The sequence below is a fragment of the Sus scrofa genome, chromosome 14, assembly GCF_000003025.6.
Source record: "Sus scrofa isolate TJ Tabasco breed Duroc chromosome 14, Sscrofa11.1, whole genome shotgun sequence".
Classification (NCBI taxonomy): Eukaryota; Metazoa; Chordata; class Mammalia; order Artiodactyla; family Suidae; genus Sus; species Sus scrofa.
The window spans coordinates 88464683-88480052 of NC_010456.5; the positions used below are offsets into that span (position 1 = coordinate 88464683).

General features: G+C 44.8%; 2 protein-coding genes across 3 annotated transcripts in view; one reads left to right on the forward strand and one right to left on the reverse strand.

The window, feature by feature from the left end:
• The window catches only part of LOC102164887 (cell wall protein DAN4-like), a 72138-nt gene extending 67865 nt beyond the window's left edge, over positions 1-4273 (reverse strand). Inside the window, exon 1 of the mRNA XM_021073701.1 lies at positions 2298-4273. Coding sequence (XP_020929360.1) covers positions 2298-2563 — 266 coding nt within the window. The 5' untranslated portion in view covers positions 2564-4273. The remainder of the gene's footprint in view (positions 1-2297) is intronic.
• The window catches only part of ZNF488 (zinc finger protein 488), a 52212-nt gene continuing 46281 nt past the window's right edge, over positions 9440-15370 (forward strand). Inside the window, exon 1 of one of the 2 annotated variants that reach the window (XM_005671192.3) lies at positions 9440-9590. The gene's annotated coding sequence lies outside the window, so the exon portion shown is untranslated. The remainder of the gene's footprint in view (positions 9591-15370) is intronic. The other variant, XR_002338455.1, reaches the window with a different exon arrangement.

The following is a 15370-nucleotide window of genomic DNA, read 5'->3' on the forward strand; positions in this document are numbered from 1 at the left end:
ATTTCTTATACAGAGGTTCTGAAGGGTCATTCCCCAGGCCTTGAGCTGGCTCCTTGCCTCATCAGTAAAATAGGGATAATATTTATTCACATTATGAGGAAGACACAGTGATGAAACTGCTTTCCTCCCCTACCCCTATCCCCAATCTAGTGACACACCTGGCTTCCCCAATCAACACTGTCTGGAATCCTGTGTCCTCTAATTTCAAAATAGCTCCAGAATCTGTCTAATCATTGCCACACATAGCCTACTGGTCCACACCACCATCATCCCCTTCCTGGATCCTTGCACCAGGCCCCTCACTGGTCTCCTGGAAGGCTCTGTTCTTTTGCCCCTCAAGTGTGACCCTTTTTAAAAATGACCCAATCACACACCTCCTCTGCTGGAAAATCACCCAAGCCACCCCCCAACCCCCCAGGCTATCAGCATGGCCTTTCCTGAGCATCTCTTTAAAATAGCCTCTCCCTGAGCACATCTTCATGTACTAACTTCCCCCATACCATACACTAGTTCCTCTTTTATTTGTATCTTGTCTCTCTCTTACAATGAAAGTGCCAGAGGCCAAGGATTTTTTTCAAGTTTTGTCTGCTACCTTGTCTCCGGTGTCCACTGACGACATATAGCACTTTTCCGGTAATTATTTCAGTGAGTGGATGAATAAAGTAACCAGTGAATGAAAAGGACTGCTCACCAATGGTTGGAAGATCTAGAGAATCTTAGGACTGCCACTAGCAGGAGTATAGGGTGTGCACCCCACCTCCCCACAAAGGACACATGGGGAAAGAGTGATCCAGGGAATCAGGACTGGAACAGGGGCCCCTGTAGTGCCAGGGAGTTCCCAGAGTATGGGACTCTGCCTTCCCTGGCAGTTTATTGTAGGCTCCTCCTCTATGATTGCATCTGACACATGCTGGTCAAACCACCTATAAACTCTCTTTCCACCTCATCACAACCTGGTGAAGTGGATATGAAGATCCAATTGTACAGATGGGGATGCCGAGACACAAAGAGGTGAGACCACTTGCCCAAAGCTGTGTCACTTATTAGTGGAGTCTGTCTGACTGCAAAGCTGGGGCTCCTTTCTCCAAGAGTAGCTGGGAAAAATCAGGAGGGAATCTGCCCCATCTTCCAAAAGTACTCATCAAGGTGGCTTTGAAGGCAGCAAGAATTTCCATAACTCGACTACGGTAGCACAGATCCCAGGGAAGGGTATCATTCCTCTGGGACTGAAGAATTTGTTGAGCTTTAGGACTATCTTGGTCTGGCACACTGTGGCCATGCTCTAGGCTTACTCCTCCCTGATGGCCTGGGGCTAGGAAATGGGTGAGCAGGGCTCTTTCTTGGACACCCTCAGCTCCTTCCATTTGCAGAATCCAGCAGGATTCAGTCCTGTCACCCCCATCAGCCTCTGGGCTATCTCATCCTACCTGTAGAAGCCCACTCCCTTTTCCAGGAGATTGCATATGCAAATACCTTCCCGACTCTACTCCCACAGACATGCGGTGATGGGCTTTGGGGCATAATGTGCTTCAATGATATTGAGAGTCATGCCACTGTTACTAAGTAAGTAAAGTTTATACTCAGCCCCACAGAGCAGTTAAAAACAGAACTAAAGAAATCTCTCTGGTCTGAGGACTCGCTCCTCCCTTTCCTTCTTCAAGACCCAGAAGGTGCCTAAGGCACAGCCCAGTTTTCCCAGAGCCACATGGAGATAGAACAAACTGTTCAGAAAGCGCACACAAACTGTAACATGAGTCTCCAAGTTGTCAAAGAAAGCAGCAGAACACTTAGAACCAACAAAGCAAAGGACTTTCTAAGTAGTAACACTATGAAAATGTCACAGCAATCCCTCTGGGGTCCAGTAAAAATTGAACTCATTAGGGTAAAACAAAACAAAATAAGTTCAAAATTCCCTATGAGCTTCTCACAACTGCTGAGAAGGCAGCTCAGAGTAATCACTTGACCCTCCAGCTGTTTAAGGGATATGCGGGTCACAGATTCAGGTCAAGACAATGGAGGGACTGACTAACAGCCATCTAGAAACCTCATGGTGACCCTTCTCCTTTCCCAAAGTGAGAGACCCAGGAAATAAATGCCTAGGTCTTTCTGTCTAGGAACAAGAAGATCACAGAGGTCTGCTTCTTGGGTCTGACCAAGATGGTCCTTGCTTCCCCTCTCTCAGAGGCCCTTACCACTTCTTGCCATCAGTGACCTTGGTGACAGAGGCACCTTGAGGAGCACAGGTGGGGTGGGGGTGGGGTGGGGATGGGGTGGGGATGGGTGGGAGGGCCACTCACGCATCTATGATGAAGTAGAGGTCGAATTCTCCTCTGCAGTCATACAACCTGTCTGCCTTGCTTCCTTGATGACCAGTGTCCCTGTTGAAGCTTCTCCAGTCTGGGCTGAGGTAGTGGTGAATGTTTCTCCAGCCAAGGTCAAGGTGGTGGAAATTTCTCCAGTCTAGGACACTGTGCTGCAAGCTTCCTGCACTCAGCAGTGGAGGGGGCAGCAACAGCAGCAGGAAGAGCCTGGGGCCAGGCATCCAGGGCCTGCCACTCTCCATTTAACTGGCTGCACCTGTGGCCCCAGTGGACCCCGGCCACTCCAGGCCACCTCAGACCGTGGCCTCTACCACCTCCACTTGTGTCCAAAAGCCTTGGCCCCTCCAGCCCTTTCACTAAGGTGCACTGTAAGCCTCCCCCTGGTACCTGCCCTCAGGGCAGAAGAGGAAAAGATTGCTGGCTTGAGGGATGGTTCACTACCTGTGCAGCCTGTCCTCCACCCCAAGGAGGTGGAATTACCTGTGATGTCCCTTATGATGGACAAGAAGGTTGGCATGGTGACTTTATGACCTGCTGCTCTGCTCAGGGGCCTGCCTTTTGACAATCCCAGGGGGTGTCAGGGGATCCTTGAAGAGGTGGTAAGATGAGGCCTCCATGTGTTCTGCATCCAAAGTCCTCTCAGGTGGCCATTAAATCTGGGAGCAATCCTGCCTTTTTGTCAACTGAAGGAAGGCAGCTGAATGGCTTAGATGAGGACATCACTATGAGGGAGGAGGTCTAGGACCTGGGAGTGCAGGGTGTTGCAGTGCTCATTCCTGTGACCCAGTGGATCCAAGGATCTAGAAGAGGAAGAAGGTCCTGAAGGATGTTAAAGTCCTTTTGTCAACGGGAGACATTCTAGTTATCTTCTGCTGTGCAACAAATCACCTCAAACCTAGTGACATGAAACAAGAACTATTTTATTATGCTCAGTTTCTGTGATCAGAAATCAGAAAGGGATGACCTGCACTGGATGGAGGATCCGCACTGGGTATTAACAACTATGATTCAAAAGTGTTTTAAAAACTCAGACTGTGAATATAAAGATTTTTAGAAATACGTTAACCAATTTACTTTATTTTGTATGCACAAAAGAGCGGTGTGATATATGTTAAAAGTTATTCTCTAAAGTCTAAAATAGATCTTTCAATATGCATAGCAAAGATATAAAAATTATACATGGCAGAAAGCATTGTGTTGGTGATTTTTGTAGTTCTTATTATTGTTCAAGTGGTATTTTAAATAATGGAATATATTAAATAAATTATATTTGGAGTTAAAGAAATCTGGTGTACTCCACACAGCCTTAGGTTTTCCCTGCTTTGCATCCTTTATAACACTTGGTATTGTCATATTTTTATGTATTTTTCTATTGATTCAACATCTGTTTTGCTCTTAATTTGCATTCTCATCACTGGTGGAATTGGTCTTCTGTTCAACAGATTTTGGGTCCTTCCTTTGTGAAATGTCTGTTTCTGCCTGTATCCATTCTCCAATTTGGGTGTTTCTCTTTCATACTGATTCCTTAGTATTCCTTAGGATTCTAATCTTGCATCAGTCATTGCAAAGATCTTCAGCATGTGGATCTTTTTTTCACTCTATTTAATACTTTTTAATAAAGCATAAGTTCTTAATCTTTTAAATTGACATATAGTTGATTTACAATGTTAAAGTGTGTAGTAAAGTGATTCATTTGGTTATATATCTATTTGTGTGTGTATATTATTTTTCAAGTTCTGAATTTTAATATAGTTGAATTTGTCACTTTTTAGAAACTGTTAAGATTTGCACTGTTTATATCTTAAGAAATTCTTCCCTGTTAAGGTGAAACAGATTTTATCTTAAAAATTTATTTTTTATTTTTTATTTTTTTATTTTTTTGTCTTTTTTGCCATTTCTTGGGCCACTCCCATGGCATATGGAGGTTCTCAGGCTAGGGGTCTAATCGGAGCTGTAGCTGCCGGCCACAGCCACAGCAACGTGGGATCCGAGCCACATCTGCAACCTACACCACAGCTCAAGGCAACGCCGGATCGTTAACCCACTGAGCAAGGGCAGGGATCAAACTCGCAACCTCATGGTTCCTAGTTGGATTCGTTAACCACTGCGCCACAACGAGAACTCCGTCTTAAAAAATTTTAAAGATTTGCCTTTCACATTGTCCTTAATCCATCTGGAATTAATTTAAATGTGTGGTTCTTGCCAGGGATCTGATTTCATGTTTCCCATTTAGAGACCAAATTGTCCCAGCACCATTTGTCACCTATTTCTTTTTTTTCCTCTCAGTGGTTTGTCTGTCACTTTGATGTGTTTCAACTTCCATATAGGTGTGGCCTGTTCCTATGCTCTCTGTTCCAGTGCCTTTATCTGTCTATTGGTTTATACTGAAAGTGCCAATGCTACACTAAGTTATTATTGTGTGAATGAGTCTATTGCTATTCCTCACTGTCCCTTCCTCTTGCAGAGAAAGATTGTGCTTCCCTGCCACATTCATGGTGGGCTTGGACTTGATTCCACCAAGTAAATGTTAATAGAAGTAACATGTAGCATGTCTGAACAGAATCTATAAAAATCCAGGTGTGATTCAAGCAGACCTGACAGCCTGGCAGCTGTGATGTGCTGCTCCCTCTTGAGAACCTGAGATGGAGATGTATGTGTGGGACAGTGAGATATATGAGTGGGAAATAAAGTTTGTGCTTTTCAGGTGATTTTTCAGCTGGGTTTTATTACAGAAGATAACCCAGTAGAATCTGATATACACAAGGTTCAATTACTTAACCTAACATACACAGAATGCTATAGCAAGGCTTGATAGGTCTGAGTAAATCACCCACTAATTTTTCTTAGAGAAATTGTTGGCCATTTGCTCATTCATGCAAATTTTAGAATCAACTCCTAAGTCTCCATTCCACCAAAACCCTCTTAATATTTGTTTATGATACCATCATATATACAGATATATTTTGAGGGATTTGAATCAGCAATCAGACTTCTTATCAGGGAATGTCTTCATTTATTTGGGTCTTTTTCAATGCCATTCATTTATATTTCCCTGTGAAGATCCCTATGAAGATTTCTCTTCTCTTAATACCTTATATTTCTGCTGCTAGTCTAAATGACATTTTCAAATAGAGTTTTTAAACAGTTTATTGGTATTGTGAAGAAGTGTATTTACTGGCTGATATATTCACTCAACTTGCTAAGCGCTCTTATTTTCAAAAATTAACTGTAAAATCTGTTGGGTTAGTATAAAAATTCAGAAAACAAAAACACATTGTGCTGACTACTTCTCCAATGAGCAGAGCTACAATAGAGGCATTCTTGATTTCAAAAAGAATGCTTCCAACACATCACCATTAAGAATTATATTTATTATAAACCAATGGGATCTAATCAAGCTGACAAGCTTTTGCACAGCAAAGGAAACCAAAAAGAAAACAAAAAGACAACTTACAGAATGGGAGAAAATAGTTTCAAGTGATGCAACCAACAAGGGCTCAATCTCTAAAATATACAACAGCTTATACAACTCAACAGCAAAAAAGCCAACAACCCAATAGAAAAATGGGCAATAGACCTGAATAGACTTGTCTCCAAAGAAGATATACAGATGGCCAACAAGCACATGAAAAAATGCTCAACATCCCTGATTATTAGAGAAATGCAAATCAAAACTACCACGAGCTACCACCTCACACCAGTCAGAATGGCCATCATTAATAAGTCCACAAATAACAAATGCTGGAGCGGGTGTGGAGAAAAGGAAACCCTCCTGCACTGTTGGTGGGAATGTAAGCTGGTACAACCACTATGGAGAACAGTATGGAGGTACCTCAGAAAACCAGACATAGAACTACCGTTTGACACAGCAATCCCACTCTTGGGCATATATCCAGACAAAACTTTCCTTGAAAAAGACACATGCACCCGCATGTTCATTGCAGCACTAGTCACAATAGCCAATACATGGAAACATCCCAAATGTCCATCAACAGATGATTGGATTAGGAAGATGTGGTATATATATACAATAGAATACTACTCAGCCATAAAAAGAACAAAATAATGCCATTTGCAGCAACATGGATGGAACTAGAGACTCTCATCCTGAGTGAAGTAAGTCAGAAAGAGAAAGACAAATACTATATGATATCACATATCTGGAATCTAATATGCGGCACAAATGAACCTTTCCACAGAAAAAATCATGGGCTTAGAGAATAGACTTGTGGTTGCCAAGGGGGAAGGGGTGGGAATGGGATGGATTGGAAGCTTGAGGATAATGGATGCAAACTATTGCTTTTGGAATGGATTAGCAATGAGATCCTGCTGTGTAGCACTGGGAACTATGTCTAGTCACTTATGATGGAGCATGAGAATGTGAGAAAAAAGAATCTATACATATATGTGAAACTGGGTCACCATGCTGTACAGTAGAAAACTGACAGAACACTGTAAACCAAGTATAACGGAAAAAATAAAAATCATTATACATATTAAAAAAAGAATGATATTTATTGGTCATTGGGCACCTGCTGTATAACACAGGCAACTCTACCCAATATTCTGTAATAACCTATAAAGGAAAAGAATCTGGGGAAAAAAAGGGTATGTGTATATGTATTAACTGATTCATTTTGTTGTTCAGCAGAAATTATTTCAACATTGTAAATCAACTATAATTCAATAAAACTAAAAAAAAAAATTGAAAACAACAAAACCCCCCAAATGAACCAAAAAAATGTTATTTATTTTATTTATGGAAAGCTTTTGGTAGAAATCCTTTATCAGATATGGGTATTTCACTAACATTCTTGGTGTGCTAGATATCATGAATGAGTATTGAATTTTTCTTTTTGGGCATGCCTATGGAATGTGGAAATTCCTGGGACCAGGGAGGGAACCCACATCACAGTAGCGACCCAAACCACTGCAGTGACAACACTGGATCCTTAACTCACTGTGCCACAAGAGAACTCCATGAATGAGTGTGGAATTTTATCTAAATTTTTTCTGTATAATTTTTGAGAAATATATATTTATCTCCAACTGAATTAATACAGCTGAAATAATATTAACAAATATTAATATTTGTAAATAGGCCCAAATTGGCCATGATAATTTTTTAAAGTATTGCTGGATTAAGTTTAGTATTAGTTTAGATTTTTTTGGCCTATGATCAATTTCCTATTTTTGTGCTGTTCTTATCTGGATTTGATATTAGGTAAGACCAGCTTCATAAAATGCACAAGGGAGTATTACATTGTCTTTGGAAAGACTTTGAACATGATCACACTAATCTGCTTCTTGAACATTTGGTATATCTCCTATACTTGGTGTTTTCTTTGTATGAAGTCTTTAAATTACTGGATACAATATATTTAATATTTACTTAATGCTATGGACTGAATTGTGCCCCTCCTTCCAAATTAATATAATCCTAATGTGACTGCATTTGGATGTTGGGCCTTTACAGAGGTGATTAGGTTAAATGAGGTCATAAGGATTGGACCCTAATCCTATAGATCTGGTGTCCTCATAAGAAAAGTCACCATGGCTATCTTCCCACACAGTCACAATGAATGCCCAGTAGAGGACACAGAGGGAAGGGAGCCATATGCAATCCAGGAAGAAGCCTCAATAGAAACCAACCCTGCTGACACCTCAATGTTGGTCATTGTTTCTTGAAATCTTCTCCTTTCATCTGGGTTCAGCTTCCCTCCTTCTGAAACACATTCTTTAGTAGTTCTTTCACCAAGGTTGTGAAGGTTTCAACTTAGGCTTTGTACCTCTGAAAATATCTGTTTTGTGCTCACTCTTGCATAATAGTTCAGTTAAATACAAAATTCTAAGTAGACAGATTATTATCGAGGCCCTAGAAGTTCTATAATTTCACTATGTGAACAGCACATTAGGGATTTGATTTCTCACATTCATATTCATTAATGGGCTCTCCTCATAGAAGAAAAGTTTGCTTTGGGGACCATTATCCAGAGCTTTAATGTCTATTCTGAATCTCATCTTTTGCACCTCAGACTCATCATAATTTTGTTCCTTTACAATCTTATCTGTGTGAAGATGCTCCCTAACCTTGAGGAAAAGCACAGAGCTTTATCACCTTGTATCCCCACACTCTCTCCCCTCAAGGGCATCCAGAACATTTACTGAGTTAAGGAAGAAAGGAAGGAACAGGGACTCAGTTCCTCTAGGAGTCTCTCTTCCCCTCTCTAATCTGCTAAACTGAATGGGAGCCATTCTCCTGGCTGCCACTGCAATAACTCCTGAGACTCCACGTCCATCTCCCCTCATCCTCCTTACAGGGGAAAGTCCTACGTGGGCCAAGCCCTGGCCTGAATGTAGCCACTCAGAAGGCATTCCCTCCCGTCGCCACCCTTCAGGCCCTGGCCTGTCCCAGCCTCCATGGGCAGGTAAATTCCCTGACACCTTCGCATTCTGTGAAGTCACAGAACTCACCATTACTTGGCACAATGCTGCCATTTCAGAACTTAGGAGGGCCAGGAAAGGCAAAGAGGCCGAGGCTCTGCTCCAGCGAAGTCTGGGAGACTCTCAGGGCGCCACAAAGATGGAGCTCCCGCGGCGCTCAGCCTGGACGGGGAGGAAAGTCCTGGGAGCTGGGCAACGCACGGAGGATCCGCAGCTGCAAGGCACGGACCATCTGAGGAATCTGGCTGTCGCCCGGGTCCCACTGACCCAAAAAGGAAGAAGTCGCGGCGCAGGGGGCGAGTGAACAGCGGCAAGTGCAGCCTCCGCTGTGGCCCAGACGCCACCTCCAAAGGCAGCGGCGGCTGAGCGCACTGTGGAGCGGCCCGAGTCAGGGCACCCTCCTCGGTCCCTCAGCTGGGAGGCGCCGAGCGAGGCCGGAGCCAGTGGGACGCAGGGCCTGGGTCTTCCGAGCTGAGTTCGTGGGAGGGCCAGGCTCCGCCGAGAGGTCGCGAAACCGGCGCTCGCCCTCGCGTTCGGGGCCTCTGGCCGGCGTTGTCCAGGAAGCGCGTCTCCTCAGCGCCCCTCTCGGCGGTTTCAGCCCACTCGCAGGCCCCTCCCCGAAGGCCCCTGGGCCCCCAGGGGCGGGGCGGCGCCCGAGGCTCCGCCCCAGAGGCGGGAGCGGCTCGGGAAGGCGGGGTCCGGCCAGCCCCCAGGGCTCGCGCGCCAAGTTCCGACCCTTGCGAGGCGCCTCTGACCTGCAGGCGGCCGTGGCTGCCAGCGCGTCCCCAGCGCGTCCCCAGTGCCCAGCGCCGCAGGAGAGCCGAGGTGAGACCCACTGTCCTGCCCTCCGGGACAGGGCCGCGAGTGGGCGCGGGGGTCGGGAGTCATCTCATTTCTACGGTCCTTTCCCCAGGGCAAGTTCTCAGTCCTGCCTTTGACTGCCCGGTTGTTGCCCTCCCGCTGTTACCAGCTTTCTCCATCTCTCCTTTTTTTTTTTTTTCCCCTCCTGTGCTACTCCTGACCCTTCCCTCTGCCTCTGTCTTTTGTCTTTTATCTCTTCCTGTATTTATCTCTCATCTGTCTCACTTTTTCCTGTCCATTTTTTTATTACCGATTTCCCTATCCTTCCCTTTCTCTTTCCTCTTCTGTCTCCGTCTCTCTCCTCCCACCTTCTTCCTCCTTTCCTTCCCCTCAGCAAGAATTAAACCTTGAATATATATATATATATTTATTTATTTATCATAGGTTGACTTTTTGAGCTGCAATTATTTTAATTCCTCCATCCACCCCTTCACTCACGGTGTGCTGCTCCATTATTTTCAGCCAGGGCTTGTGCTGGGCACTAGGGTAATAACGGTGCATCTGCAACAGATTCTATCCAAAGATCTGGGTGTGTTACCTGTTCAATGCCTATTGTGGGAAAAATACATAAAGGGTCAAGTTGAAAAATCTCTGAGTTTTCAGAGTGCACTGAAAATTTTAAAGACAAGGCATTTATGGAATCCTTTTCTTAGCATTTTGCCTTTAGTAATAGACACAGCCAGCACCAGGAAGCTAAATCTTGCAGGAACATTTAAGGGACATGGGGCCACACCATCCTTCTGTGGAGGCAGTGCAAAAGCCAAGTCGGTGGGGAGAGTGAGGGTGGCATTTAAAACGCGGTTTGGTCAGCTTTAACGGAAAAAAAAAAACAAAAACACCTCAGTTTGGGGAAGACAATAGGGTGACCAAGGCTTTACATATGCAAGGGTGAGAGTTGAAATAAGCAATCAACTGTAAATTTCTAAAGTATATCTATACTTGTCAGTGCTGTTGGTATGCAAAATTTGATTTCACAATCATTGTTGAATGATTCAAACTTCTTATTACAATTATTGTGGCATTTAAAATTAATGTTTTCACACAGTGAAAATGCTTCATCTTAATATCAAGGATTGCCTTAGACACAAACTTAAGAAATATAGAAAAACAAATTTGATTAGTTTTTGAGGAATACAGTAGAAGGTATTGTATATTAAAGTAATTTTTTTCATTTCTTAAAAATTTAATCTTGCCAGAGAGACATGATTTCCTTATTTAATATTTGTATGGCATATATAGCTATGTGTTCAAACACACATATACACATACTGTATACACACTTAAGTTGTAAAAAGAAAACTTGTTTGTTTTTAAAGCTGCTAATCACTGCCCAACACTTGAAGCTTTTTGTTCTTCTTATAATTAATCCATCTTTTGAATTTGTTGTGATTTTTAGTGATAATTCAGCTGATTTAACTTTTCAGTTGATGTGCAAAGGAAAATTTGCCAATAGATAAATCACACAGAATTAGCCAAAATTAAGAATGATGGAAGAAGATTTCAGTGTTGGTTGAAAGAATTTTTTTTCCACTTTATATCAAAGTATGTTGGACAAATTCATAGGTGTAGCATGCACTTTTTTTGGGGGGAGACTGCTCTCTGGATTGAAGAGTTAAATTGTCTTTTACATCATTTAACCAGTAACTTTCCATGGGTTAGCTTTGGTGGGGGGAGAAGGAAGGGATGCTTTTCCAATGATTTAGAACTCTCATGTCTTTGCTCAGCAGAGGTCTTTTTCAAAAATCTAGGAGGTGACAGCTTTTCCTTGAAATAAATAATCTCATTAGTTTTTTTGTGTGTGGTTTTTTGTTGTTTTTTTTTTTTTTGTTTTGATACAGGGCTAAGTCTTGAGCTACAGTGCTTTAGTGCTTTGTAATTTCTTTTCTTTCGTCAATAGGATGTATCTTCCCTTTTTTCTAGTCCACGATGCTACTTCAGAGTCTGGCTGGGCAGTCTTTCATATAAACCATAGACTTTTCCCCTGAAGGCTGATCTGGAATTGGTCCATGTGGCCAAGCTGTGTTAGGACTGAAGCTGACCTCTCTGTGGGCCTGGGAACTGGCTACATCCTGGGGATCCTGCGTTTGGTTTTGTGGACATAGCAGGAATTGCTGCTAGAGGGGTGTAGGCACGGCTGGACATGGAGCCTTTGAGGGCCAGCTGGGAAGTCCTCCTCTTCCCCAGTGTCATGGCACCACCAGCTAGCCTCCAGGAAGGACTGGACAACTCTGACATTTCTGATTTTCTTGGGTTCCAGGCGAGGCAGATGCCTTGAAAATATATGGAAAACGCAGTACCTCACAATCCACACATGGAAGAGTTGGTTGGATGATTATCCCCAGAAATCTTCCCCAAAAGAAGCTCCCAATTCTAGGGAAACCCAAGTATTGAGGGGCATGAGGTTTTTTTCTGTTCTGGTTTGTTTTAGCTGAAAGGAAGGAAGATACAGAAAGATGCTGGCTGTTAGTATAGATGGTATCACTGAGTAAGATCTGGTTTGTGAACTTCAGCTTGGAACAGCTGGATGCTGGCCAGCTAACTTGGGGTGGTGTGGATCTGCAGACGTCTCAGGGACATGAGGTTGTCCAGTTGTTTGCAAAGAGTTCTTGCTTCAGTAAATGGAGTGGGGAGGAGGAAACTGCCCAGGCCATTTGGCCACTTACTAAACCCTATTGTGTGCTGGCCCCTGGGAGGGCACGAGTAGAAGAAAAGCAGCCATGAGGTTGACTCTAAACTTCAGCACTAGTGCATGCAATAATAAATTGATGCTACCTAACGTTTGTTGAGCCAGGCTCTTTAGCACTCTAGATATGTTAACCCATTTATTCTTTACAATCACCTGATGAAGTGGGCACCAAGGTGATCCACGATGAGAAAACAGAGGCAAGGAGGGAAGCATCAACTTATCCAGGGTCACGTGATTGGTAAGAGCCCAGCTGTCTTTGACCCAAGCATGCTCACCCTAGAACCTGCGCCCTTAACCTCTATGAGGATGTGAAGCTGGAAGCCTCCTGGGATGGCATGGTTGGAGCAGGATCAGTAAGGTAGAATGTGGTCAGTGCTTCTCAGATGAAGGAATGATGGGAGTCTGCAGCCAGTGCCCCAGGAAAGGTAATGAACAGAGAAACGTGCTTTATATCATGAGGTAGGTAAGGCTTCATGTCTCAGAATGGAGCCCTTCCTGTCTGGGTTAGTAGAATCATGGTTGGAGGCCAGGGAAACGGGGGCTCAGAGGGAGAAGGAGCCCCACTGGTGGGGAAAGATGGACATGGTGAGACACCCGATCGTCATGGGGAGCTTGGTTTCTGAAGGTTGCCAAGATCATCACTTCATGATCTCATGATCTAAGGGCTAGGGAAAGCATGGAGAGTCTGCGACTGAAATCAAGTTCTTTCAGTAGGAAGACAGTGGTGGTACTGAAGGAGGTCTGTGTGGCTCAGACTGAAAGAACCAGGGAACACAAGAAGAGCCCCTTCTCAGGACATGCACGGGAGCAACGAGGATGAGTAAATAGTGTCAGGGAGCGAGAGCGCAGAATGAACTGAGGCTATTGAGGGGAGTGGAGAACAGCAAAGGGCCCTTTAATACTGGATGCGAGCAGAAGAACAAGGGCTGCATAGATCCACTGGCTGCCAGAAGCACTGGTGTCTGTGGAAGGAGAAAGAGGAAAGAGCAGCTCTGCTTTGCCCAGGGAATGTCTGAACAGTGAACCATCCTCCAGTTGCCAAGGGCATGGGTAGGTCCATGTAGGAAAGGGGGACAGAGGCAGCCCTGAGCTTCTGTGCATGTGGTCTCCTGACCCAGAACTCACTGTCCAGGGGCTGGAATGACCCAGAGAAGACCTCACACATCTGCAGAGGTCCTCTGAGAGGTGGGGGGGATCGTGATGGGGGTGCATTAGCCTGGAGCTGGATGAGGCTCCAAGTCTGCTCTTGACCCTGGGAAAGAGCCTGTGGTCTCTCAGCAAGAGGGGAGGAGCATTAGAAGCCAGCAGGGGTGCTTCAGGAACAAGCCACGTCAGACTCCTATCATTTTCCATTTGAGAAGCTTCCATTTGGCGATTGCCACAGAGTGGACCAAGCTTAGCTGGGGCCCCAGAAGGAGTTCGCTAGGATGTCCTTTGCACTTGCCTGAGTGCGGAATGCAGTGCTGGTGCCCATGAGAGAGGTGACACTCAAGGAGGGCAGGCAGCATGCTGAAGTCTCCCTTTCAGTTCAGTACCTTAGCCTTTTCCTTTTTTTCCTCCTCCTCCTTGTTCTCATCATTATTAAGACTTGGATGATAGCATTAATGGAAGTGATTTTGGGTGGATTCAGCAGCTAGCAGAATCCAGATCAGCAGTGGTCTTGGAAAGCTGGAAAGCAACACGGAGCTTAGCAACATAGCGTTGGCACGCTGGAGATGAACACACTTGGGTTGAGACCTGCCACTTCCCCCATGTGGTTACGGTAAAAATCCCATGAAATATGGTATAGTAGGCTCTTGGCATCTCTGGCATGGACACTTCCATAATCAATGACTGGTGAGTTGTATGTTTATACAATAAAGAATTCTAATGGCAAATATTCCATCCTGCAGATGTTCCAAGCTTGAGAGCTGAGAACATTGCCTCATCTGGGGCTCAGGGTGTTCTGGAATCTTCTGTCAATGGAGTCTGCATGGTTGTGCTTGGACAAGGTGGCCTGGGCTGTGAAGGCAGCCCAGCGAGGCTGGGAACAGAGGGATGCAGGGCTCTAGCTGGACCAGGACTCAGTAGGGCAGCCTCCTCCCTTGGCGTGGGAAACACATTGGGTGGGTTCTAAACTGTCATCTGAAGAACAGAGAGACACAGAGAGAGGGAGAAAGGGGGACTTTGTGTATATGCATTTGAGTGTGTGATAGTATGTGTATATGAATATATGTGACTGTGTGTATATGTGCATGTATGTATGTATGCATGTCTATGTGAGATTGTGAGTGTACATGTTGTGAAAGGGGTGTGTGTGTGTGTGTGTGTGTGTGTGTGTGTGTGAGGATGTGAGTGTGCCTGGGTGTGTGTGTGCCTTTGTGAACTCATGGAAACTCAGCAACAGGGCTTCAAGCAGACCAGTTATTCTTTGAGAAGGGGGGACATGGCATCATCCCAATAAGAGTCTAGTGGATCTAGAAAGGACTTCAGAGATAGCTCAGCCCCGCTCCAGTTTATAGCTGGGAAATTGAGGCTGAGAGAGGTGTAAAGGTCAGCTCAGGGTCATTTGGGGGACTGATGTGGCCTCCTCTGCCTCTTCCAAGAGCATTGGCCAGTGCTAATCTCTGATGTCAGTGACATCCCCTTGGAGGACTCAGTTTGGAAAGGATGTTAGGAGAGGCTCGGCTTCCCCTGGTGGCATATGGTTTGGACTAGGGGCTCTGTGAGGGCAACATGGCCAGTGCAACCAGAGCAAGCTTTGGGGACTCACACTTGGGTTTTAGTCCCAGCTGTGCCTCATCCTTGCAGGGGACATTGGACAGAACATTGAGTATTTCAGGACCCAGGGTCCTATTCATCTGTGAATGAGGGTGATGATCCTCCAGTTGGATTGAATATGGAAAAAAAGGTGACTTGTGCAAAACACCTGTTACAGACTCCTGTTGCTGAGATAGAGAAGAGGGCAGGTACTGGTGCTTCCTTTTACAGGTGGGACAGGAGACAAGGCAAGAGGAAGGAGCCGAGTTGAGCCCAAGCGATGTCCTTGTGAGGAAGGAGCTCAGCTGCCCACTCCTCA